This window comes from Patagioenas fasciata, chromosome 1 (assembly GCF_037038585.1).
Source record: "Patagioenas fasciata isolate bPatFas1 chromosome 1, bPatFas1.hap1, whole genome shotgun sequence".
Lineage (NCBI taxonomy): Eukaryota > Metazoa > Chordata > Aves > Columbiformes > Columbidae > Patagioenas > Patagioenas fasciata.
In genome coordinates, this window is record NC_092520.1 from 181763296 (window position 1) to 181789834 (window position 26539).

At 36.7% G+C, this 26539-nt stretch overlaps 2 protein-coding genes across 2 annotated transcripts; one reads left to right on the forward strand and one right to left on the reverse strand.

Annotated features, from left to right (window-relative positions):
* Positions 1-305: 305 nt before the first annotated feature.
* Positions 306-6344, reverse strand: ATP23 (ATP23 metallopeptidase and ATP synthase assembly factor homolog). The gene is given in 9 exon segments (XM_065841944.2): positions 306-688; positions 1640-1723; positions 4783-4920; positions 5191-5272; positions 5380-5425; positions 5984-6173; positions 6176-6237; positions 6240-6302; positions 6305-6344. Coding segments are annotated over 9 exon segments (909 nt in total). The 3' UTR covers positions 306-484.
* An 11-nt stretch (positions 6345-6355) lies between these two features.
* Positions 6356-23650, forward strand: RPAP3 (RNA polymerase II associated protein 3). Its single transcript, XM_065841930.2, has 17 exons — positions 6356-6475; positions 8744-8902; positions 9494-9634; positions 10116-10238; positions 11314-11441; positions 12014-12135; positions 12509-12579; positions 13481-13612; positions 15004-15131; positions 16798-16919; positions 17347-17417; positions 17560-17676; positions 18224-18435; positions 19641-19836; positions 20495-20592; positions 21961-22061; positions 23155-23650. The coding sequence occupies exons 2-17, from the start codon at positions 8750-8752 to the stop codon at positions 23247-23249; spliced, it is 2010 nt and encodes a 669-aa protein (XP_065698002.2). The 5' UTR covers positions 6356-6475; positions 8744-8749; the 3' UTR covers positions 23250-23650.
* The last annotated feature ends 2889 nt before the right edge of the window (positions 23651-26539 follow it).

Below are 26539 nucleotides of genomic sequence, written 5' to 3' on the forward strand. Positions count from 1 at the left end.
CAAATGTGGCAGTTCATTAAATTTCGGTTATACATAGATATTAAATCTATACCTGGGAGCTGTAGTTCAGGTGTCCATCTTTTAAAATGGTATGATGAAGATCATCAGGTTTGTGACTGTGTATCAAAGACAGTGGAAATGTAAAGACTTTATGAAAAGATTTATTCAGCAAGAACAAAACTTCTAGAAACCAAGTCCTAGTCAGACTGAGCAGAACTAAATGTGCATTGAAATGTGCAGATCATTATTTGACAAGTCATTTGGTGTACTAAATTATCTTGCTGGAATAACAGGTGAGGAAACAGTTTTTAGTCTTGTTCATTTACTTTGTTTACTTTCACAGAAGCTGGTTCCTGGAAAGTTTACAAAAACAATTGATGCATTTGATAAAATTACCCCTTCCACCAGAACTTTGCATGTAGACTTGAACTCCAGATGTCACAGAACAATCAAATATAAAGGTAATTTTTAATGGTTTTTTGCTTTACAAGTTAGCATTGTAACGATCTCTGTTCTGAAAGTCTCTATAAGCACGTTTTGCATCTGTTTTACTGTGCGGGATTCTCCCAAAAGGTTCCAGATCATTGAAGCAGGCATCAAAAACTTCATCTACAGCTTTTTCTGCCGTTTCCTTGCTAACTTTTCTAACAGCCAGAATGGATCGAATTGCTCTGTCTCGTACACAAGTCTAAAATGGGAATCAGATAAAGAAAAATCTGTCATTATTAGTATAAATAATTTTTTTTCAGATTTTATCCAGTATCGAGTCCTACTACATATGCAATAATTTTGTATTACAGAAGAGTCAAACAATGCCTGTAATAAGCTTTAAAGCACATTTTTGTTCCATCCTGTGTTAACTGTGTGATTTGGTTTTCCAGTCAGGTAAGTAATCGATGTTCCTTAGAAGAGGAATTAAAATAGAATTTGATTTGTTGTAGGTATCAAGTGTTCGTACAACTTAACTTGAACACAAGAGAAAAATATGCCAGAAATAAATAGAGAAATAGACAAATGCCAGTTAGTACTTTTCCAATTGAAAGGCTATAAAACATAAAGGAATGACTTCTCTACTGGCCTTTACTTTGATACCACTCTTTACAGTTACTTTTGCTTACAAGGTTTGTGTACTAAAACATAAAAAAAGATGTAAACATCCCCAGCTACAAGCTAACTGCCACTCTAGCATCAGCAACTAATAGGGACTCAACCCATAGTTTTTACTACTATCAAAAAAATTAATTCCTGTAAAACTTAACACACATGGTTATTTAGAACCCTTGTCATCCTCCTTGCTTCAGTTTTCAAAGACTTTTTAGAGTTTTACTCACTTAAAGCATGTAAGGTATTCCCCCTACATTTCCTGGAAATTCTGGGGTATTTTTGGTTCTTATTAACCATCCACTGTCAGGGTAACGCTCTACAACATGACTAAGTATTCAGGAATTTCATTCCAACAAAAATAATAGTAAAAAAAAAAGAAATATGAATTATTAAAAGTTATGAAAGCTTAATTAAGAGGAAGCAGCAAGTCCATGGCATCTACTTCTTTTTCTGATATTTTTAGCTACAAAAGGGTACAAGGCTGATACTAAGTAAGTAAAGATGGCTCATGCACTTTAACACCTACAGTCTTTACCTGATGGTGTCCTTTTAATCCAAATTTAAACCTGGCTATTTCATTCATCAGTGTACAGTCTCCACTGAGATTAGCAGCTCGAATCTATTGAGAAAAAAAGGCACATAATCAGAAAAACACATGGAAACACACAATGAAGAAAGCTGTAACAAATCTTTTTTCTTCGTTATCTTTCTGGAGGCTGCTGGTAGAGAATATTCCCAGGGCCATACCTGCTTATTAAGTACATATTAACCTTTCTACCTACTCTCTCGGGCTCAATGAACTGCAAAGTATTACTACAGAACCTCTAAGTTTCTCCAGGGACCAAGTCTCACATATTCCTGAAGCTTAAATGAATGAGCAGAAGAGATCGTATATGTGTGTATACATATATATATGAACTGCTAAAAGAACATGGAAAGTAATATTCTCCCCAAACTATTTATACCAGAAACTGATACCAGAATCAGTCATAAAGGCAATTACCTTTCGAAGACTACAGCTTCAATACCCAGAAGAGCACTAATCCACCTGCTTTAGGAAATGCCACATTTAAATAAGCATTTATGTTTCAGCTTGTTAACTCTTGTCCTGTGCACTGTGATTTCTTTTGTCTGCAAACTGTACCACACCCTGCCCCCTCAGTGAGGAAACGCAACTAAAGCTATATTTCCTGTAACTAAGAATCACATTGAGAATAAATGTATGGAACATATGAAATGGAAGAATTAAAAAGCTGACAATAAAAGTTGTAAACACTATGTTTATATAAAGTAAGTGCCAAAGAACGGAAGCGAACAATCTCAACAAGAGCAAGAACATGCACAATCTTGTTGTATAGATTTTCTCTAATTTTATGTTTGAGGCTTAAATGTTATATTCTTCACTGTATAAATGCTTAGAAAAAAATAGATAATCGTTAATAATTCTGAATTATTTTATTGGGTTCATGTGGCAGGATGTTGGCAGTATGGGGCCTGGTGGGGTGACTTCTGTGAGAGGAGACAAGAGGCTGCCCCCATGTCAGACAGAGCCAGCTCCAGATGGCTTGAAAATTTATACACTGCTGGCCAAAGCTGAGCTTATCAGTGATGATGGTGATACCCCACTAACGACATATCTAAGAAAGGGTAAAAAACACTACACAGCAGCTGTGAGAGAAATGAGTCAGAAAAAAATGATACAAACAGCCCCACAGCCTCCAAGGTCAGTGAAGGAGGAAATGGTCCAGGCACCAGAGCACAGATTTCCCCTGCTGCCTGTGTAGAAGACCATGGTGACACGTCATCTCTCGGCAGTCTGTGAAAGAACACAGTGGAGCAGATACCCTGACTGCAGTCCAAGGAGGACCCCATGCTAAAGCAGATGGACACGAGGAAGAAATTTTTTATAATGAGGGTGGTAAAACACTGGCACAGGTTGCCTAGAGAGGTGGTAGATGCCTCATCCCAGAAACACTCAAGACCAGGCTGGGTGTGGCTCTGAGCAACCTGATCTAGTTGAAGGTGTCCCTGCTCATTGCAGGGTGGCGGGACTAGATGACCTTTGAAGGTCTCTTCCAACTGAAACTATTTTGTGATTCTACGACATGCTCTGAAAGAAACTGCAGCCCACGGAGAGCCCACCTAGAGGTTTTCTGGCAGGAACTGTGGCCGATGGGGAACCCAAGCTGGATCAGGAGTGACCTCACACTGGAGCTGGGGAACAGCACAAGAAGGAAGCAGCAGCAGAGACAAAGTGTTATGAACTGACCACATTCCCTATCCCTCATCCCCCTCTGCAGCTTGTAAGGAAAAGAGATAGAAGAGCCAGGAATGAAGCAGCAAAATTGAGCCTAGGAAGAAGGGGGAGGTGGAGGGAAGGTATTAGTTTTATTTCTCACTACCCTACTCTTTCATTAATAGGCAATAAATTAAATTCATCTTCTCCCAAGTTGAGTGTATTTTGTCCATGACAGGAACAGGTGAGTGACCTCCATGCCCTTATCTTGATCCATGAGCTTTTTAATCTTATTTTTCTCCCCTGTCCTACTGAGGAGAGAGAGTTGCAGATTGGCTTGGTGGATCCAGCCAGCCAACGTCAACCTCCCCCTGGCCCCAGTTATACAGAATGGCTTTACTGATACCCCATAAGGTTACTTCATTAAGTTTTATCTATAAAAAAGAGAATATGTGACTGTGTCTCTCTTCCACAGCAAACATGAATTCAAGTAAATAATTAAAAATTTATAGGAAATCTGATTTTTTTCTGTACCAAACTCATAATTTTGCTTCTCTCACATACTATTTACAGGTGAAACCTGTGCACGTCTTAAGTCTGCAATCAAATTTGTTCTCATTAAAAATAAAGAAAAAACCGTACAACTCAAAAAAAAAAAAAAAAAAAACCCAACCCAAAACAAAGCTGTTGTAACATTTTTATATAATTTTATATATTTTTAAAAAACAGTTAAAAAGCCAACTAATTCACACAATAATGTACTTCCATAACACTAATTATTAGGGGATGTTTTTCTGTGACCAAACGATCTGGATTACATCAGAAACCAACTAAAAGCATGTGAATACACACAAGTTGTGTACACAAGAGAATCTTTATTAGCATGTGCTCAGTTTAATTTCACCTCCTAACGCATCAACTTTAAGGCCTTTCAAACAGCAAATTCCTTTGTCCTCTGTAATGGACATGGAGTTATAACTATATAATAGCAACACTACAATAATCAAAAATGTATGTTATAGGAAAAGACAAGTCTGTTGTTAGCCAAAAAAAAACTAAACAAAAGGTTACCATACTACTGTGATAACCACCCACCATACTAAGATTTGTAGGGGCGAAAAAGAACCCGGTAAACTTTTGATTAATGTGTGAATGTGTTTTTACCTCTAACTACTCTCATTCATTAATAACCACTTTTTGTGATCGCTGTGCATTTGATCATAACATTCTACTTTGTATGACACTGACTTACTAATATCTGTGAAAACTAAATATTTGTTTTCTGAATTAAACTGCTCAAGTTGACTTAACAGAAAGGACAAAATGTATTAACAGGATTAAACCAAATGAATTCTGAGTAACAGCATGACTATTTCAACATAAAGTATCAAATAATCAGCAGCACTTAATATAACGACAACACTAGAAGCATTTTAACTTACCTCTGAACATGCCAAATGTTTGACATTTTTAAACCAGTCAACATGTGCACGGCAGTGATCAAAAGCATGTATCAATTCATGTGTGACCACCCGGTTCATATGGGATTGTTGGCGAATGTTGTTCTGACACAGAACAATCTGTAGAACAAAAGATAAAGGTTGTCTTTTCACCAAGTTTCAGCATCTCCCTTACTTCTCAGAGATCCAGCACACATCACCTACAGCATTTAGGCTCTTCAGATTAGCATTTTTCAAGGTTAACAACCTCATAATTCTGCAGTGGTACCATGGAGCATCTTTCATTTATCTTGTTTTCATGACTTTAACCTAGATATTAACATTAGTAAATTTAATACTAGTAACAAAGCACTAAAAATTGTAGTCCTTTGAAAGATGTGTAGTGCCTACCTGAGATGTAGCAGAATCAAAACCTCCACTGACACAGCCATCACAGTTTTCACAAGAAAAGTGCCGGTCATTGAAGACAGTGCTGAAAGGCCCAAACAAATACAGTTATAGGGAAGAATTTGAAAAAGACCAGTAACTCCATGCAATAGTGTTGCCACTACATAGAACATGATGGATTAGTTTACATACCAACCAGATTGCTTCATAGCCTCAAGAAGAAGTTGAGCATAGGGATCTAGAAAAACATTGCTGCAATAAATTTCTCTAGACAATGGTTGTGAAAGTCAACTATAATTCAAATATAAAGACAAGTCAGTCTGACCTTATTTTATTAGTAGTAGGCAATAATAGAGTGGCTTACTGTGACAAATGTCTTGAGTAACCTTCACAGTCAACATAATGTAATGAAAAAGAAACAAATGAAACAAAAACCACTAGATCCACTCAAATTTTCATGACAAAAAGGGGAGGACCTGCTGGTAGGAAAAAAATCCCACAACTACTTTTTGAGTTATATTAACTATATTTCCTTTGTCTTAACCAAACTCTCAAGCAGCAGCCTCATTCGGCCGCCCCGGAGGGTCGTGGGCAGAGTGAGCCCTGGGCCGGGCGGTGGGCAGCGGCAGGGGAGCAGCTCCAGCCCCCGCAACGGTTCCCGGAGGCGCCAGGGCCCAAGGTCACCACGCAAGCCACGGCCAAACCGTTCCAGCGGGGCACACGGATGTCCCCAGTTCCACTCGGGACGCCCTCCGCTGCGCCAGGGCCGGGCCCGGGCCCGCCGGGAAGCGCTTACTCGTGTCCAGGGTCATCCTCAGCATCAGCTGACACTTGTTGTGGAAAGTGAAGAGGCTGCGGACCAGGAAGCTCTGCGGCTTCTTGTTGCGGTCCGGGAAGAGCCGGTAACCCAAGTCATCCTCCTCCTCTTCCCCCGCCTTCCCCTCGGCCGCCGGCGCAGCAGCTTCTGCCCCATCCATAGCCGGCCCGCACCTCCCCGCACTTCCCCACGCCCCCGGGCCCCAGCCCCGCCGGCGGGGCAAAGGGCGAGGGCACAGCAGAGCCAATCGCCGGACCCGCTCCCCGACACGTGAGGAGGTGAGGGCGTGGCCAGGCCGCGCGGAGGGCTGCGGGCCGTCAGAGGTAGCGCATGCGCCCATGTGCCGCCGCGCTGCCCCGCCCCCTTCCCCGGGGTTTGTCCCGCTGCGGGGCCGCGGTGCATCCTGGGAGGAGGCTCGGCTGCGCGGGGAGGGCGTCCGGCGGCGGCGGGAAGAGGCGGGACCCGGCGCAGGTGAGGCCGAGGCTGGGCCTGGTCTCCGGTGCTGCCTCTGCGTAGCCTGCGGCTCGTCGGGCCACGCGGGGCAACAGACTAGGGGGACCCCGCGCTGAGGGATATCGTCTGTAATGGCGGGCGGTGCAGGGGCGGGTGTCGGAACTCAGACGGGCTGGTTTTGCCCCGGGGCCTTTTCGGCGTGAGTCCGGGCCTCCGGGGCGCGGCCTCGGCTGCCTGCTAGGCCTCCTGGGTAACGCGGCTGCTCCCTCGTGGAGCCGCTGGGCCAAGGCACCCTCGGGCGTTGGGTAAAGCAAGGGAAGGCCCTGACGCTGAGATTCAAATAAAGTTGCTTTAAAGCGCGTAAGAGCCGCCCTGCCCCGGAGCCTGGGGCAGGGCCAGTGCGGGATGAAGGTTGTTGCCAAGCTGCAGGCAGCAAACAGGCCAGTGCGCGAGTGTCAAAGTCATTTTCACCCCGGGGGCCACATCAGCCTTGCGGTTGCCTTCAAAGGGCCGAATGCAATTTTAGGACTGTATAAATGTAATTGCTCGTAGTTACCCTGGGCTAGTGGCTAACAGGAGCAGGAGTACACCGAAAACTTGTGCAAGACACTTTAGAATGCCAGAAAACAAACAACTAGATTTAATATTAGATTTTCACATGTATGAGAATATTATTTTAGCCAGTGATAGCAAAAAGAACAGTTCAACAGATCACAATGTAGTTTCTTATGCCTTTTGAAGCATCTTGTTCTAGCTACTGTTACCTGAGGTGTGCTAAGTCATGTAGAGTATTCGGTGCGTCCGTGTCCAGGTTTCATGAAATGAGCTGGCTAAATATTGCAGAGACAGTTCAGTATGGGGCAACAGTTGTAGGTAGAAAAGTAAAAATAACAAACACCTGAATTGGAAATATGATGAAAAATACCAATTTCGTTGGGCTTCACCTAGAGTTTCTTTCAGATTAGTTTCAAGCATGCAAAATATTTGTAAGATTTCAGGAAAAATATATTGCTAAGGGTAAGCATGTTACCACCTATGCATAGGAGGTAACTAGGGAGAAGCACAGCTTTTGTATCAGGGCATCTGCTCAGCTGCTTACTCTTAAGATCCAAAAACTACTTTTGCTTTGGTCACATTACTTCATTAGTAACATGCAGCATATTTTTCCATCTTTTATGAGACTTTGTCTGTAATTATGGACAGTATATTGTATTGCAGAAATCATTAGCTTGGTTTGCCTTGTACGTTTTTATATTTCTATGCTATTAGGTTATTGTTTCACTGGATGTTAAAAAATAAATAAAAATTTGGTCCTTTCCCTTAAGAGTTGTGTGTACTATCTCTATAAATAGATTATATGAGGATTGTAACTGATTCGGAAATTCTTTCAGTCAAGAAGTTATAGTATCAACTGTTTATAGCTTTCTTTGGCTAAGTCTGTATTTAGTTCATCATTAATTACGTATTCATGATTGTTTTCGAAACCATTTTGGCTTTTTGTGCTATGGACTGTACAAATGTGGAGGGTTTTAACCAAGAATTTTTTAAATTCTTTTTAATCTTGTGAATTGATATTTCTGTGAACATAAAACATCTTTCATATAAGACACAACAATTAAGAAAAAATTTATGAAGGCTATTAAGTATTAAGCAGTATTTTAAGGACTTGGAGGGCTACAGATGTATACAAAGCACATTCAAATAATATTCTGGATTTGTAATTCACTGGACTTTATAATAAAACACTTCATGTGTTTACTCATTCCTGTCCTAAAAAATGTGTGCATATTTGAGCTCACTTATTAGTAGCAGTTGAAAGTGCTTTTGAGGTTTGTTTGTTAGATGATGTGTTTATGCTCAGATACAAGGTAGAATGTATACTTTAATTGCCTTTTTATGTTAAAACTTAAATATTAGTGTGTCAAATCTTTCTTCATTCCGTTGTCTGGGAAACACTGCAGATCTTACTTTAAACGCAGATCACCTTGTTATCACTTTAAGGATTTTCGTTGACTTGTTGGGCCCTTTACTTTACACTTAGTTAGGAAAGCATGACTTGGTGTTCTGATATACTTTGTTTTATCTAAAAAATGTGGCTTCTCATTGTTTTTTCAAAGATATTTAAAATATGTTTCTTCTTGGTCTATTACTATATTATATTCCTACTATGCTATTGGGAAGCCTGTCTTACATGTAAGTCAGATTTGTCATTTTGAAGTATCTAGCTTCCTTCAGTACATACTTTCCAGTTCTCTTTATAAAGGTTTTTTCCTTGAAATTTGACAGATCACAATGAGTTCACCAAATAAAGCACTAGAACTACAGCTGCAAATGAAGCAAAATGCTGAAGAGCTGCAGGATTTTATGAGAGAATTGGAGAGCTGGGAAAAAGATATTAAAGAAGTGGATTCTGAACTCAGGAAACAGAGCGGTGTCCCAGAAGAGGTAAAAATCACAAGTCCAGTGTCAATATTAACTCAGCCATTCATAATGTGATAGTGTTTATAGTAGTTACTTTTTGCTTCTGCAAAATTACATGTATTGACTTAAAATATCTGAATAGAAGGTATGAGCTAACCCAGCTGACTTGTTCCTCATCTGAAGCAGACCAAAGATTTCTCTGTAAACAGTTCCACCAACAGCTGTGGGGCAGTAGCCTCTGGAGGTGATGGGGCCAGTAAATTTTTAATCAGTTCCAGGTAGATCTATAACAATATTTATGTTTGTAGCATCAGTAGTATTTATGGCTGGCTTTTAATGTATTGATGTTATTATTCACTGATACACTGCAGACAGTTGTCTACTGAAGCTTAACTTTATATCCTACATGTAATATCTGCTATTATTATGTATTGAAAGGTAGAAAACTTGCTGTCCTTAGTGGTTTTGTAGCATTCCTGAGAATAGCTTGCTGGATGAATTTCTAAAGTAAGCTAGTAGACACAGATACTATATCTAGTTATGGCTATTACAGATTTTTCAGTAGAAGTGATTTTCACACATCTGTTTTGTAATAAATGACTTATTTCAATTTAGAATTTGCCACCAATTCGAAATAAAGCTTTTAAGAAAAAGAAGAAAAACAAAAGTAAACTCCCTTCAAAGATAACCAGCGTGGAAAACAAGAAAAACAAGATCAAGTCTTATGATTATGAAGCATGGGGAAAACTTGATGTGGTGAGTCGGAATATTGGCTTGTTAACTTAGTCCTGTCCCCAATTGATTATGTCTTAAATAAGATTTTCTTATAGTTCTGGGAGTTCAGTCCACAGGTCAGTATCTTACTGGACTAGGTACTATATAAGCATAAAAAGTAACTTTCTTCCAAAAAGGTCATATGTTTAAAATTTGGAATATTAAGAAATACTAGTTTTCTGTTGACTGTGCTCTCATCCAGCAAATCAAATTTGACTTTAAGGAAAAAGAATGGTTTAACTATAAATCTATTAAGAGGTCAAAATTCTAATAGAATATAAGACTAAACATGGTTGGCAGTATTAGAGGATAGATCTCGGACTTTGGAAGTGTGGAATGCTCCTTGGTAAAGAGGATTTGAGCAGTAGAGATTTTTAAAAATGCACTACTAATTCTCCTAAAGTCTTACTTTATTTTGTATTGTTAAATTGTAATGAAGTTAATTTATTTTTATCTGTTGCAGGATAAAATACTTGAAGAACTTGACAAAGAAGATAGTACTCATGATTCTGTATCTCCAGAATCAGACTCAGAGGAAGATGGAATCCATATAGATGCAGAAAAATCTCTTGCAGAGAAGGAAAAGGTTGTAGCATTATACCTGTTTATTATGTTTGTTATTTGTTCCAGTTCCGTTTAATATCTTCATCAGTGATCTGGGTGAGGGGATCAAGTGCACCCTCAGTAAGTTTGTAGATGACACCAAGTTTGTCGGGAGTATTGATCTGCTCAAGGGTAGGAAGGCTCTGCAGAGGAATCCGGCCAGGCTGGATCATTGCCATATGGATCAAACTGGTGTTTACCTCAACACAAGGGCTGACTGCCCCAGACTAAATCACTGAGAATTTAAGATTAGTTCCTTTGCAAGGCCAGTACATCTGGGAATGATGGGCGAACCCTGCCTTGGTAATGGCAAGTTGGTACCAGTTCAGTGTTTTTTTATTTTGCAAGTAGAATACAGCAAGACTTATACTTAATTGCCATGTGAATTATGCCCAGTCAGTTGTATGGCAACTTCTGTAGTTCTGAGAAACTTCTTTGTTTACAGTCACCCAACACCATATGTCAGTCCATACTTTCCTTCAGTAGGGTTTCTTAGATTTTTTTTTTTTTTTTTACTGTCTGCATGGGTGACATCTGCCTTCTTTTCCTGCTACTGTAGAAATTCCATAATTAATAAACTGCAGTCTGCACTGAGAAACTAAGATGTCTGACTATTATCTTGTTGGCTGCAGTGAAGTAGCTGATGGCACACAGAACAAAAGTTCTGTCCCGAAAGAGGCAGAAATGAGAATATTTACCTTGGAAAGCAAAGATGCCTAATCTAGTTACTAAAAACTCGAAAAAACTTCAGTAATTCTCTTTGGCAGTGTAAGCAGTTATGTATTGTGCGTGTTATAGGTGTCTGGAAATGACCTACAGGTACTGAAATTAGGTGTATAGTAAAACACTCCTCTTGCGTAAATATTGAGAAGTAATATGGGATACTTGGAATATTTTAGTGAAAAGTAATGTTTTATTGTAAAGGAGTACTTTGTGAGAGATGTTAAACAAAAATATTTGAGCATCCTAAAATATAAGATCGAATATTTTCACCAAAAATTATTAATATGTCTTTCAATGTACAGTAATTTGCTAATAAGAGTTTCTTCTGTTTACAGGGTAATAACTACTTTAAACAAGGGAAGTTTGATGAAGCTATAAAATGCTATACTAGAGGGATGCATTATGATCCCTACAATCCAGTATTGCCCACAAACAGAGCATCAGCTTTTTATAGAATGAAAAAGTAAGACTTGTTAAATCCTTAAATATTTTTTTCTTTCAGATGCTACCTTCAGATTTTCTATGTGATTATTTATTATGCTATAATACAGTCTGAGTAAGACTGCTATTGCAACCCGCTTTGCAGTTTCAAAGCAAAATAGGAATTGATGGCATAAGGAATCTGGTAGTGTCTCATCTTTTTTCCTCACTGCTTTCATGCTGGATGTTCACTGTCTTCTGTGTTACCGTGTGAGACTTCAAAAAAAGAAAAGAGAGTGAGATAAAGTTCACTATCTAATTTGCCTTTCAGATTCAGTAATGTCTGAGGCTTTAATTTGTTTTGGGAGAAGAAAGGACATAGGAGAGTTGGTTATTCTTTCTTTTGCCGCAGAGATTGTTTGCCTCTCTTTTCCTTTCCTGTTTTAATGTCTACTGAATTGAGAGATGTTTAAATACGTGTTCTTTGCCCCTTCTGAAGCATGTAACATTTCCACTTTAAAGAGAACCTGTAAAGCTTCAGAGTAAGCTAACTTGCTGAAGTTTTGGTTTTTGTTACCTAGATGTGTCCAAACTAACTCATTCGTATTTTTATAGATATTCTGTTGCAGAATCTGACTGCAATTTAGCACTTGCATTAGATAAGAATTACACAAAGGCATATGCCAGAAGAGGGGCTGCTCGCTTTGCTTTGAAAAATCTTCAAGGTGCTAAAGAAGGTGGGACTTGTTTCAATTCTTTCCTTATAATAGATACAAACTGTTCATCTGTTGGACTGCTTGGTTAAAACTTGTGTGATTTGTTTATTTGGTGTAGGAATTTAATTTTCATTTCCTGTAAACAAAGAAATGATACATGACATATTCTTCTGGCAAGATAAAATTCGAACAGCAAGTCTAAATGATTACTGTAGGCATTAGAAGTTCTGTAATATTTCAGTGTTAAATGTCTTAGAGTAGTGTGTTCTTTTAATATCTCAGGCTTTCTAAGTAACTACAAAAAAGAGTTCTCTCAAAAGAATGCTATTATTTTATGTTCTGGTTACTAATCTGTAGTTCCTAACTGAAACATTGTTTTCTGATCCTTTGATAGATTATGAAAAAGTTTTAGAGCTGGATGCAAACAACTTTGAAGCAAAAAATGAACTGAAGAAAATTCATCAGGTAATAAGATTAATAGGTCCTAACATAAATTAGTACACCCTCTTCAGTTTATATCTGTATTAACTTATCACAAAAACTGAATTCATTGAACTCTTAAGTGTTTTTTCTGGCATTTGAACTACCTTGAGGTACAAATCGGTAATTGAATTTGTTCTGGATTAACTAACATGTATGCAAACATCAGTGTGATGGTGGGTTATCAAACTAATACTGGATGCGTGCACTGACATCTGTGTTTTTTTAAAAAAGATCTTCCCTCAGATGTTTTTCTACCTCCTGTTAATGTTTTGGTGTTGGTGGTTTTTTGTTGTTTGTCGCTACATGTGAGAGAACGTCTGTGTTCTTTTGGCTGTAAGGCTGAACTGTTAACCTGCTTGTAGCCCCACTGATTTCTGTGGTCTACCAAAACAGAAAGTGGCTTTATGCCTCTGAGGACATAATACTCATATGACAGGGAGAGAAGGTTAATTATGATGACCTCAGTAAATATAAGCTGACCCATCATTACTGTATGAATATGTTTATACCTCTTCACCTGTAGTTTTGAAAGTGCTTGAAAAATTTACTTTCAGAATGAAGACCCAAAGTCTCCATAATTGAAGAAATAAATTATTTGTGAAGTGGAATACATATAAACAGGTTCACCAGGTTATTTACATTGTGCTTCAGAAATAACATACTTTTTATTTGCCAATATTCTGACTCGCGGTCCCTCATTGAAATACATTTCGAGAACAATTTAGAATGGTCTCTTCAATTTGCATTCAACTTACAACACAAGCACTTCTGTTAAAATGCTTGGTGATTTTTGCATCTTAAAAGTTCAGAATTTATCATAATTTTATGTTATGAAAATATGTAAGTGGGATAAATACTGAGTAAAAAAAATACATCTTTGCAGGCTCTGTCATCAAAAGAAAGTGCAGAACAAAAAGGGCTTGAAGATGCAGTCAGACCAGAGTTAACAGATGAAGAGAAGAAGTGCATTGAAAACCAGCAGCTCAAGCAGAAGGCTATTACAGAAAAAGATCTGGTAAGTCACAGGTGATGGAACAGGAGAGAACTAGCAAAGAAAAATGTGTTGTGCTATTAGCTATGTGATTGTGTTAATTAAACTTGGTACTGTCTTGAACTTCGTAAATACAATGTCCTCGATATAACCATAATTGTTTCAAATTTTGGGCTATATAGGGAGTGGAGGGGAACAGTAAGTTCTGTTTGGACTCTTCTAGAAGAATAATTATACAAGGTAGCTTTTGCAGCCCAGATTGTACCTGATACATTTTAAATGTATAGTAAAATAAGTAAAACTTGAACTCTATCTTACAAAGATCTCGTTTCTCTAATATTATATGCATCTTGACCCCTGCTTGTCCAAGTTGAGTTGTGGACTATTTCCCGTGTTTTCAAATCTCTGATTACATGGTCAAAAGTAAAAAGGACTTGAGGGAGTACAGGCAACATTGACAATAAAAATGTATTTCTGGATACATGGTCTTGATTCACAGTTAGTTTATTGATTTCTCCATCTCCCTAGTGTTGCAATTAAGAAATAACATTAGCAACTAAAATATAATTTTGTTTCTGTTCTCTTTTCTAGCTATTTAACTTCTGACTTTTTATCAATATTCAGATTTCCTACACTGGTTGTGAGAGGTAATTAGTAGGAAGAGAATGAAAGCATACATTAAGTAGGTAAAAGGAAACAAAAGTTTGAAGGGGTCAGAGAAAATAAATTTCAGTCTAGTGCAATACTTTATTGGCAGCAGAATTGACTCACTGTGGGCCTGTTCCTGGCAACATGGATCCTGTCAAATCTGAACTGTGGCCTTCATTTTTTTTTCCCCAGCGAGTAGAGCAGTAGCAGAAAAGATAACACATGGCTTTATGAGTACAGAGAAGCAAAAAATAGTCTCTTGGAATCAAACAAAAAACATAATGTAATTTTGTTGTATGGAACATTATTTAGAAAATAACAGCAACATTTGGGCCAAAGTAATATTTCAGGATAACAGTTTCATAGATGTAGCAGGATAGAGAAGGTTTTGTGCAGCACAGAAAGGCGTCTTGAAAGGGGAATTGTAAAGGTTCAGTTTGTGTTTAAATTCAGGAGGTACATAATGACTTATCCTGCACATCGAGAGTAAATAAAAATCACAAGATACAGACTTATAAGTCTGCACTTGATCTATGTGTAGCAATTTTTTTTTTTAATCCTTGAAGTTCTAGGAAAAAATGAGAGATTTTTGTGGTCTGTCTCCAAGCTTAGATATGAAGAAATATGCCATAAATATCTGCCCTGATGTGGGTGTTCTTTGTGATCCATCTTCTTGATATTGTGACCCTGTCTACTAAAAGAGATAAGAAAAACTCATTGTACTAGATCTTTCTAAACGCTCTTTTTCTCTAACCTAAATATTACAGGGTAATGGTTATTTCAAAGAAGGAAAGTATGAGGCTGCAATAGAATGTTATACCCGTGGTATAGCTGCAGATGGCACCAATGCGCTTCTGCCAGCTAACAGAGCCATGGCCTATCTGAAGATCGAAAAGTAAGTCGGGTTGCATGGGCTGTACTGTTTCTTTCTTTGTTGTGAACTAGATGGAAGAATAATCCAGTAGATCATCACTTAAGCTGAGTTACTGTCACTCCTAATTCTTTCTAGAATTCAGTACAGGGTAAATGGTAATTTATCCTGTAAGGGAGAGAAAACAGTAAAAACAGTAAGGGAGAGAAAACAACTCTATATGTGTGATCTTAAAATGCGTTTCATAGGTAAGAAGTTTCGAGAAAATAGAAACTATAATTTCATACTGATGCTAAAGTTTGATTTTCATTCTTTCATGTGTCTAAAATTCTAGATATTCACCTATCTCAAAGGACTTGCCAGAAGCTTTATGTCTTTTTTAACCATAAAACCCAGTCAGCTACTAAATGTTGCACTGCAAAAAGAAGTGGATTATAACTTCTGAATTCAAATGGAATGGAGAGGAGTTTTTTCTGGAAATTTTCATATTTTGATCTATTTTTCCTTAACTCCACTAATGAAGATATGAATGTGTAGTTAATTTGGTTTTAATTAAACTTTATTTAAGTAATCCAGTAACAGTAGCAAATGCATTCTTTCTAGCAAATGATAGAAATTTCATGTGATCAATTTTGGAGTCTGGTTTTTTTTTGACTCCCCGATGGTATGGTAGTTTAAACCTTTTAAAATGGTAGCATGAGAAGCAGAGAGCTGAGCATTATTTTGGTCTTCAGTTTAACATGATATGGTTCGGTATCTGTAGAGACAATACATTGATCTCAAATTATGAGATAGTAAAATAGGTAGCACAGGTAATATTTCTGACACAACATCTGTGATTTAGTACTGAAGCCATAGAGGGCATCATAATGCAAATCATGTTCTCAGAGAATTAGGGGAAGTGATACTTTAATTGAATTGACCAAGCAAGAAAATTGATTTTGTATGATATACCAGTGCATCATGAATCTTTACATTTCAAAGAGGACCCAAACCTAAAATGAAACAGAAGCTCATTGGTATTTTTATGAATCACTAGAACTGATAAGAACTGCAAAAAAAAAGAATAACAACCTTCCCATAAATTTAATGATACATTGAAGGAAGAGAAGAGGAATGAATGAAAATACTTAAATATGCACATAGTGTAATCATTAATATAACTAATATAACTGGAGTGAAGAAATTTGGTCTTACAGTGGAGTAAAGGACTGTAATGCAAGGGCATACTAACTTCTCATTCTTGAAATAGTTATGGACAAGTCCCAAGATGTAGAGAGACTGTCATTTATACTTGCTTCTCTTTTCTTGCCTTTTTTTTTTTTTTTTTTTTTTTTTTTTGCTGGTTTGTTTGTAATGGTATTTCTGCTTTTTGGGAGTACAAAACTATGATACAGACTTTCATCTTAAAGCTGTTTAGTGTTTAAAGTGGACTCTGGTCTGACAGGCTTTAAGCATTTATTTTCACAGGGAAAATGAGATACTAAAAGATAGGGTGAAATTTCAAGGTGCTGAGAAACCATATTTTGTATGTTTACTTTTACTTTACATTTTAGCTCAGTGATGTGTATTTGCATGTATATAGGTAATTACTTTCTGTCTTCATATTTTAATTGTTTTGGCGAGCTCTGTCTTTTCTATTGAAACTGCCTCGTCTGAAACATTAATTATGTACTACTCTTTCAATGAGATATGAAGAGGCAGAACAAGACTGTACACAAGCGCTGCTCTTGGATGCCTCCTATTGTAAAGCCTTTGCCAGAAGAGGATCTGCCAGAGTTGCTCTTGGAAAGCTGGAAGAAGCTATGCAAGGTATGGCTTTGAATTAGCTTAAGTGTGAGAGGTAAAAGGACATCTTGATTTTTTTTTTTTTGTTTTTGTTTTAATCTTCTAATAGCAATTAAATCAGTTGCTGACTAATTTAGGCAATGGGAGCAAAAGTTAACAACGGTGGGGTTCTGTTGTGTTTCATTGAACATGTGTAAAACTTCTTGTGTTGGTATCCACATGAATGAAAGACAGTTTTGTGTGAAATTATAACTATTGTTGCTTATGATAAGTAGTAACAAATAGTTTGAAAACTGTGTTTAAAACTAGGGAATGATATAAGCATTATGGTGACTTACCTGCCTTTAATTATTTTAGATCTCTGAAAGGAAATCAAAAGGTTTAAACATTTGTTAGAAGTACTTTGTAACTTGAAATGTCTATAGTTTTTGTATGTTGTTTTTTCACTCAGATTTTGAAGCAGTTCTAAAGTTGGAACCTGGAAATAAACAAGCAATAAATGAACTCACTAAAATAAGGAATGTATGTATACTTGTGATTTTTTTTTTGTAAGCCTGTAGTAATAGAATTTGAATGTTTTCATTCTTTATTATGTAGTTTTTAACATATCTTATAATTATTCCTCAATTTTTTTATCTTTTGGACAACTTACTATTTTTTTCAGGAATTGGCTGAGAAAGCACAGTGGACTCATCAAGAATATCCCTCAGTATTGATAAAAGAATCAGAATTAAAAAATATAGTGAAAGTGATTGATAATCCATTACACTTGAAATCAACAGTAAGTTGTTTTTTGTGAGTAGCTTTCTGTAGTGATGGGAAAATCAGAGCTTAAAGTTCACTTCTTGCTTATTTAACTCCTGATAGATACAGATCGCCTGTAGAAAGCCCAAAATTTACAGATTTATGCTGTTGATATTTTTCAAGAACAGAACTCCAGCATTTCCCTGTGTGTGTGACAGTAGCCATGGTGTAAGCATTCAGCCTGCAGTACCACACACAGAAATACGGTGTATGCATGTCTGTAATGTTAAATGGGGTGGTAAGTGGGGAAAACAGAAAGCAGATTCTGAGATACTCTAGAGTAAGGATAACCTGGTTTATGAGGGTAGGGCAATAAAATGATCATATAAGGCTTCCCGTAGAATGTCATGAAGTTCCCTTTTTTGCCATTTATCTTTATTTAATGCACCTTCCATGTGCACCACCACAGGTGAAACTGATTATCATGATATCATTTAAAATGAAACACAGCTGTTTATCTGTGGGCTTTTATATACACTGAGGTTGAGGATAAACACAGAACATGAGGTTTGTGTTCTGTTTAGAAGCCTTTACGAAGAATACCCATTGAAGAAATAGATGATGATACAACAAATAGTGATTTGCCCACCACTACTTCTTCAGTCAGTAACTGGAGGAATTCAATGAGCATTGAAGGAACAGAGAATCTAGATGAAGATGATCAGTTGACTGCAATGGACATTCCAAAAGCAAAGCACTTGAAAATAGAGGAAATCAGTGATGCGTCACCTTTACAGTAAGTATAAAAATTCTGATTCTCTTTTTCTAAGATAAATGTAGTTGAAGTATAACCTTCGTTTTCAGATTTCTACATGTGATGAGGTATCAAACATATTTTGGAGAATTTGAATGAAAAAGAAAACGTTGAAAGAAACTACAGTTCTTATGGCTGCCTCTTTCATCGGGTAGTAATTAAGACAAGTATGATCTATTTAGTGTCGGATGGAAAACTAGTCTCCTTCTTACATTTCAAATATAAAAAAATTAATCGTATTTCCTATATACCATACTCTCTCCCTTGTGCACTTTATCTTCCCTAGCTATGATTTTTATTTGTCATGTTTTAGAGTAGATGCTGAGCAGGGTTCAAACACACTTTTCACACCAGTTGTGTGAGAGAAAAGGAGCAGGCAAGAGTGTCACCGCTCTTTTCCATGCTGAGCAGGCAGCTTATAGCTTCAGGTTTGGTAAAAGTTCCCAAGTTCCACTGTGTTAGCTGAGCAACCTCAAGTCTGGTTGACTGAAACTAGGCTGAAGTATAGAAACTACTGGCCTGACTTGATCCTGCTAAGTGTTGGAAGTCTACTTGTTGTCTGCTTAGGAGAGCGCTGTATGCATTGGCATCATCTCAGTTCTGCTAATAGTAAATACATTTTATGGAATTCTGATGGAAGAATTTATTTAAGAAACACGAACACCAGCCTTTTCCAACTCAGTCAGATGAATTTACTGTGAAGTGTTGAAGAAAAAAGTATATATCTTAGCTGTTTTATAACTTCTGAAAAATAAATGGACTTAACTGACAAATTATAGGACGAAAAATAGCTCCACCATAATCAGTGTTGAAAACAGTTTGTTCATTTGACATGGTTATTGTTATGCATTGTGAAATTGCAGAAAATGTAATATTTTTTTGCAGTTGTGTATGGTAGCAATCGTACCATAAAATGCAGTTACTTCCAGAAACAAAGTAGAGAAAGGCTGAGCATATTTGTAAGCATTGGCAGATATGTTTTTTTTCAGAAAAGATGAATTGAGTATTAAACTTACATAATTTGAAGGGTTTTTTAGATACCTGGTTGAACTGAAATACAGTATTTTTAAAAATTTTGATAGTATTTTTGATTTTTTTAAGGAACTGAAAGGTCTCCAGTTAGGAGGTTTCAGTGTAGGATTTTCTTAAATGTTTTCTTGTGTATGTTTTTCAAAATCTCCCTGCAGGCATCATGCTAGTGTGAAAGGAATTTCATCGGTGTTGCATCCATCTTTCCCTGTGAACAAAGAGCGAGAGAAAGAAATCAAAAGGTCATTCAGCTCTGCTTCTCCAGTCCCTGCCATTCCTGCAAATTCTTTCCAGCTTGAGTCTGACTTCAGGAAGTTAAAAGACTGCCCAGAACATATGTACTTGTACCTGAAGGTATGAGACATAGTATTGATTAACAGTGCTTGGACAGTTTCTGCAACTGACATGGAAGAAACAGCGCAGGCTTAGGTTGAAAGGTTCGCTGTGTCTTAACAGTGTACGACAAGTCACTTTTGTTAACTGTCTTCACATAATGCTAAGGACTTTGATGCACATTTGAGTATTTGTCCTCTTGTACCTGACTTTCCAATTACCTCGCTTTGAGTACAATCTTCGCATAATCTATCTCTTCTTTCAAATGTAGACCCTGATTCTGTAAAGAGTTAAATACGCAAGTAACAAATTGTAGTTTTTCAAATGAACACCTCTGGGGTAGTTAGACATAGCAACATTCTTATCTTTTTAGACTGGACAAATGGTTGAAACACATCTGCTTAATGTGTACTTCTACTTAGGTATATTTTTTAAAAAAATGCTTAGACTTATTTTAAGAGATTAGCATTTTTGACCAAAACAAAAGTAATGTTTAATGTCAAATAGTGCAAGTGATTTGTTTTTGTTGTTTGGTTTTGGGTTTGTTGTGTTTTGGTTTTTTTTGTTTTTTCATGTATTTAGCATTGTTCAAGCTATCCTAAAAACTCATTTCTAATTCTTATGACTCAACTATATTTTTTTTTGCCTAAAAGTAACACTTTTTAAAATTTTTCCAAAGCAAATAGAGCCTTCGCTTTATCCAAAACTGTTCCAGAAATCCTTAGATCCAGATTTGTTTAACCAGATACTGAAAATTCTACATGATTTCTACATTGAGTAAGTTTAACTCCTTTTTTGTTTTACATTGCTTATTACTATTCTGATTTTTTTGTGGTTTTTTGGTTTTTTTTGTCCCTAACCCCACCCTTGGGCTTATGAAATCATTTGTAGCATGCAGCATTACCTGAGCATGGTGCAATAATTGGAATGATTCAATTGTTCCTTCTTAAGGAATTAAACATATCTTGAAAGATCATATAGAAAAGAAGAAATAAATAGCCTTTATTGTATGTTGTTGAATTCAGTTCTGCTAAATAGCATTGGAAACTGTATGAAAAAGATTTTCATTATATTACTGTGCATGTTATGTTATCACATATAATGGCACAACATTAGCTTTCTATATTAACTTTCTAATGCTGAGAAATGCAGCAGGTTTCATTTTTGTGCAATACTTGTTGTGATGCATTCCAGCTTGTATTTTTAATTATTTACTAGCATTTTAAAGCAGCCTGTAGTAAATGTGTATTGGAGCTAGAAGTTCTGATTGTTACAAATACTAACAAGGCAGGACCTGACAAGTATTTTTAGAATTTCTGTCCAAACTACCATTTGAGTCTTAAAGTACATTTTGACTGTCAGAGGTAGTGTACTGCTTCTCTGAATTACTCTGTCTGAGAGCACACACTCAGAATGTTTTTAGGGTGTTGATGTACATTTGCTTTTCTCCATAAAACAGTGTTAACCATTTTCTCGTTTTCTTTAAATATCCATCATGTGAGTGGAACATGACATCTTAAAGAGATGTAGTCCTGCATTTGGTAGTATGACATATAAAGGCTAGGAAGTTGAAATTGTCTGCAGTAAGGTAAAAGCCATTTCTTCTGGAGGGAAACAGGATAAGTTATGAAAGAAAAATACTATTTCTTGTTAGTATTTGTAGCAAAGACAGTGACTGTTTACTGTGGACCAGAAAAATGTAGAATTAACACAATCTAGGCATTTTCTGTATAGATAAAAATGATGGTAACTTGAACACAGTGCTTTTTCCTGAGCTTCCTATAGCCACTTGCCCTCACACACCCCAATATGTGTAAAAATGTTGACATTATGGCAAGCTGTAAGCGTTAAATAGCTATTCTGTACATGAACAGCTGTCAGATTGCATCAGTCTAGGTTTTTATATTTCTTCACTCTTGCTCTATATCAGAATGATATTTGCATAAAGATTTCTGGATGTTGACTTCTTGCTTCGTGGGTGGAAGAATGAACAGGAAAGACGACAAAGGCAGGGAATATGAGAGCCATAGAGAAGGGAATTCCATTGGTCCTCTAATTTCTTGTTCCTGAAGTCTTTAATATTGCTTGCAGCTACTGAATCTAATCAAGAGTAGTTATTTTTATATTTCTAATAATCTTCTTTAGGAAAGAGGAGCCATCACTCATCCTTGAAACCCTCCAGAGGCTATCTGAATTAAAAAGATTTGATATGGCGGTAATGTTTATGTCAGGCTCGGAGAAAAAAAGTAAGTAATTCAGTAGTGTCTTTTTATACTTCATTTGTGATACTGTAGAATCTAGTGCTATTCTTGTTGTTAAGTCCATGTAATAATCAGATAAGATTAGTTAGTTGTCCAGCTTTTTGATTGTTTTAGAAGTTAATATGAATGTCATGTAATTTTTCTTAATCTTTTGATTCCTTATTAATTGTTGAAAACTGCACCTAAATCATCTTGTTTCTATCAGTAATACCACTGCGTTTTAGTCTGATAAAGCAGGTTCTCTAGCATGTCAGTTTGTAGCTGGTAATGTTGCAAATCTGTGAACTTGTATGAAATCTTTTATCTGAGATGCAAGATATCCAAATTACATAGTTTCCACAGTTTATAACCATTTCTTGGCAATCCTGACTTTACTGTTGGCAAAAAGAATGCAGACATCTCTAAACCACTCAGCCTGGTCATCTGTCCTGTTCTTGAGGCATCACTTAAAATTAGTTTGCAATTCCGGATGATATTGACTTGAGTTCATGATTTACAAAAGTGTGTTTTGTCTCAAACATCTTCTTTATTTAGCGCACCAGACAAAATGTGTAACAGTGAGACACTTATAAGCAGAACATTTCTTTGGGACCAAATAACGTCAAATTTACTGTCTACAGCTGAGTTTCACTTATAACCATTATACTTTCAAAATTTTGCTATCTGAATCTCCTTAAAATAAAATTACTTGTTCGACTTAAGAGGAATTTACTTTTACTTCAGTTATGAATTGCATTCACGCCTTTAACCTGATGTAAGTTTTATCTGCCATCTGGCACTTTTTATCCTCTGCATTTAATGGCATAGTGCCAAGATAGTAAACAAAATAAAAGCTGTCTGTTTACATTGTCAGGATTATGTACCTGTTTACAGAAGTGTTACTAGGCAGCTGTGGGCAGCAAAACAAAGTGAGAGCTTCCTTTTACGACTTTTTTTCATCCTCTTAGTAGTTCTGAAAATTTACTTGTATTTCAGCTATATAATGCAATTCTTACTGTCACTAAGGAAAGAACTGGACTAATTTACCGTAAGACTGTGAACTGCGAAAGTAAGTTCATGATGGGATTTTCTTTTACAGTCACACAGGCGTTGTTCAATCATGTGAACCACATGGGACTGAGAGATACTTCTGTTGAAGAATTGGAGAAGAAATACGGCATTTTCTCTCAGTGAGATGACTGATGTACATTTCTGTTTATGCACTTCTTTCATGCAGAAATCAGCTGAAGGAGCCTAAAAAGACTGGAATTTTGTTGCTTTTTTATAAATAATGAAACTATTAAACTTGGTTTAGCCAAATGGCAAGTGCCTGAAGATGTAATTATCTAGTTCTGCAGGTACATTTGCTTTCCAGCACCTGAAACAATAGAGATTTACATTGACTTCAGTAGGATCTGTTTGCCTAAAAAGCAATTGGGCAGATTGCCATTCAGGATTTGTAGATAGATATCTGTATTAAAAGGAAGAAAAGATATTTATAAACATGTTGTTGGTAAGAATCAGATGGTGTATATTACAAATGTGCATGTTTTTTATTTTTGAAAATAAACTGAATGTGAAGTGAAAATAGTAAATTTTTCAGGAATTCTTTTTTTATTAAGGTGCCTTAATCATTTTTCTCTAAGGATACACCGCATCTGAACCTGTAATGTGCAAAGCAAACCTGAGTTATGATGGCCAAATACTTCTAGAGTTCTTTTATTTGAGTTTACTCAAGAGCTTAGTTTTAGCATTGACAGCTGAGATATTCCTGTGAAGCTCAACTGTAATTGCAGAATAGAAGGAAGCCAAATACTGTAGAATTAAACTAAAAGGGAAAAACACTTTTTTTCTTTTTTTGGAGAGTACTTTTAAAATAATCTGATGAAATTTACCTTTTGGGTCAGTTATTCCTAGGCTCATAAAGCCCTTAGGAAGCCTCAGGAGGCATAAGCAGAATACCTTTCCAGTATGACAAAGGCATGAGATCACCTGAAATTCTTAGATGAGATAAAAAATAACGTCAGGCACAATATACTATTCATACTGATCACATGACCAGAAGGAAAAAACCAGCACTTGTCAAGTATACTGTAAGATTTAACTGTAGTATCCAAGTAACGGCATCTAAAAATTTACCTGTGTCTTTATGCTTGACTACTCTCTCATTCATCCTGCTCATACTAATATTCTCTCAACTTGTTTTCATCCTGATTCAACCCTTGTTCTTTACTGATGCTTCTCTATGGAAGCCTGACATTAATGCTTTTGTTTTGGTAGTTGAACTCTTTTTCGGAGAAATGACAGCTGTAGCATTCAAAAAGACCTGAAACTTCCAAGATCGATTAATAAATAGGAAAAGGTATGAAGTAGTCAGTATTAAAAAAACCTAATTTTAAAACATTTGCAGCTGCGTAATGTCCTACTTCAGATATAATCCAGTTAAAAAAATGTAATTGAGCTACATCCTTGGGCAGGGACGCAGCTGACAAAATGGAGCACTAGATGCCTGAGGTAGCTTCCAGTTAGCCCTGAAACTGAGCACTGAGAGAATAAGTGGTGTTATTGGGAAATGGAAGATATTTTGTATAACACTCAGCTTACCCAGTATGAACTGTTATTATTAGGTATGTCCCAAGTTACTTGGTAACTGGCTGTTTCTTCACCTTGTAAAGCATTTCTGATAACATACGAGGGATGCTGTTGTGACTAATACAAGCAGGAAGGGAGTAGTTACCAAAGTGATTTTATTTTATACATTTTTGTAGATATAGTGTACCTTCTTATGGACTGTTATGAATAGTTCCGTGTAGAGCAGAAGTATATGCCTTACTAGGTTATACTAGTAGAGGATTCGGTAAGTTCTCAGAAGCCATCTCTTGAAGGCTGTTGGATGAAAACAGGTGATTGTAATATAGATTCTTGACAGTAAAACCAAGATGATAGCATAAAGGTTTGAAAACTGTAGGCCAGGAGTCACCTACAACTCCACTCAATCCAGTTTGCTATGCTCTTTGAGAATAAGTTGCTGTATTTGGTTACTGGTCCCACTCCTGCTTTTATGGAGATTTCTGTTCAGCATTTTTAGGTGGTAAGGAAGGCCGATTGAGAGGAAGCTGTTCAAGCCTGTAGAATTTGATGGGGTGTATAGGTGGACCTGATGCACGTTGCTACTGAGCTTAGACCACCAAGATTTACCTTGCAAGTGGTACAGTACTGTAGGCTTTTGCTTGTATTTCTGAATGCAACATCTGATGGTGAGTTGCAAAGTTCCTGAGGTTACTTTTCAGTGCATAGAAAACAGTGTAAAATGGAGGCATTCAGAGAGCTGGTAGCTCCACTTGCTCCAGGAGGTGGCAGTGTTTTTCCCTTGTAAATTGTTAAAGCTTTCCAAATCTCTCAACTGAAGACTTTAATGATACATGGAGAAGATTCATAGATCTTAAGTAAGTCAACAGTTCTTTTTGGGGAGAGAAGGGGAGGGTTTTGTTTTTTTTTTCCCAGCACTCTTTCAATGGATATATCGCTCTTGTGTCAGAGGAAAAAAGTCCAAGGTAAATAGTCTGAGGCAATTAAACAATTTGGAATACTTTATAGCCTTTTACTATATCATGACATTCCAGGTGTCAAAAATCTGAGGTCATGTTTGCTGCAGTGACTGATTTTGACTTGAGCTTGAATGATTCTTTTATTTGTCAGTATTAAATGTTGTATTTTTCTAGACAACTTTTTAACTTGTCAAGCTAATTTTTTAATTTTAATGTTGTCCTCAAGTAGATCTGGGAGGCATTCAAACTGCATATTGTCTATTGATTTAATCATTTAGGTTATTACAGTGTTGATAGAATCGTTCCTAGTACATACTTCTGCAGAAAGTCCTTACAGCTTTCTGTTTTGACAGTAGACTCTGATTTTCTTTTCTGATAACTCTAGCTAGCTCTGCATTCATATAGAAGTAGTTTCATCTGAGCTGTGTTCATCTTGCTTTATAAGAATGTCCTGTGATAGTCAGATGTCAAGATAAAGATACTTCATCTACTGCTTTTTCATTACACTACTGTGGGAGGATTTTAACATTATTTGTCCTTGCCTGACTTGTGTCGATTACTGTGGAAAGCATAAATGAGTATAGTTTGAGTACTTGTTCCAAAATATTTTTTAGATTTGAAAATTAACAGTCTTGAGTCTGGTCAAGAAGTTATTGCTTCTTCTCTTCTTCCCTGCCTTTCTGTTTAAAAATGGGCATTTCAGCATGCCAATTCTCTAATGTAACTACTACTACTTGTTTTGAGGCTACTTCTTTAACTTGTCATATTAATATGAGATTAATATATCAATTTTTAATTTTTCTTACAGAGAAGTCTTTGTGACCCAGAGAACCTGTGAACATTGAACTTCAGGAAAGTTACGTTCTAACTCATTCTCATGGACAGAGATCTTTATTCATCAATGATGTAAATAGAGTTGCTTGTAGTTGCCATCAC

Coding starts and splice junctions, on each gene's coding strand:
- RPAP3 (XM_065841930.2), top strand. CDS start 8,750: ATGAGTTCACCAAATAAAGCACTAGAACTACAGCTGCAAATGAAGCAA. Junction 12,580..13,480: donor AACTGAAGAAAATTCATCAG/GTAATAAGATTA, acceptor ACATCTTTGCAG/GCTCTGTCATCAAAAGAAAG. Junction 22,062..23,154: donor GTCAGGCTCGGAGAAAAAAA/GTAAGTAATTCA, acceptor TTTCTTTTACAG/TCACACAGGCGTTGTTCAAT.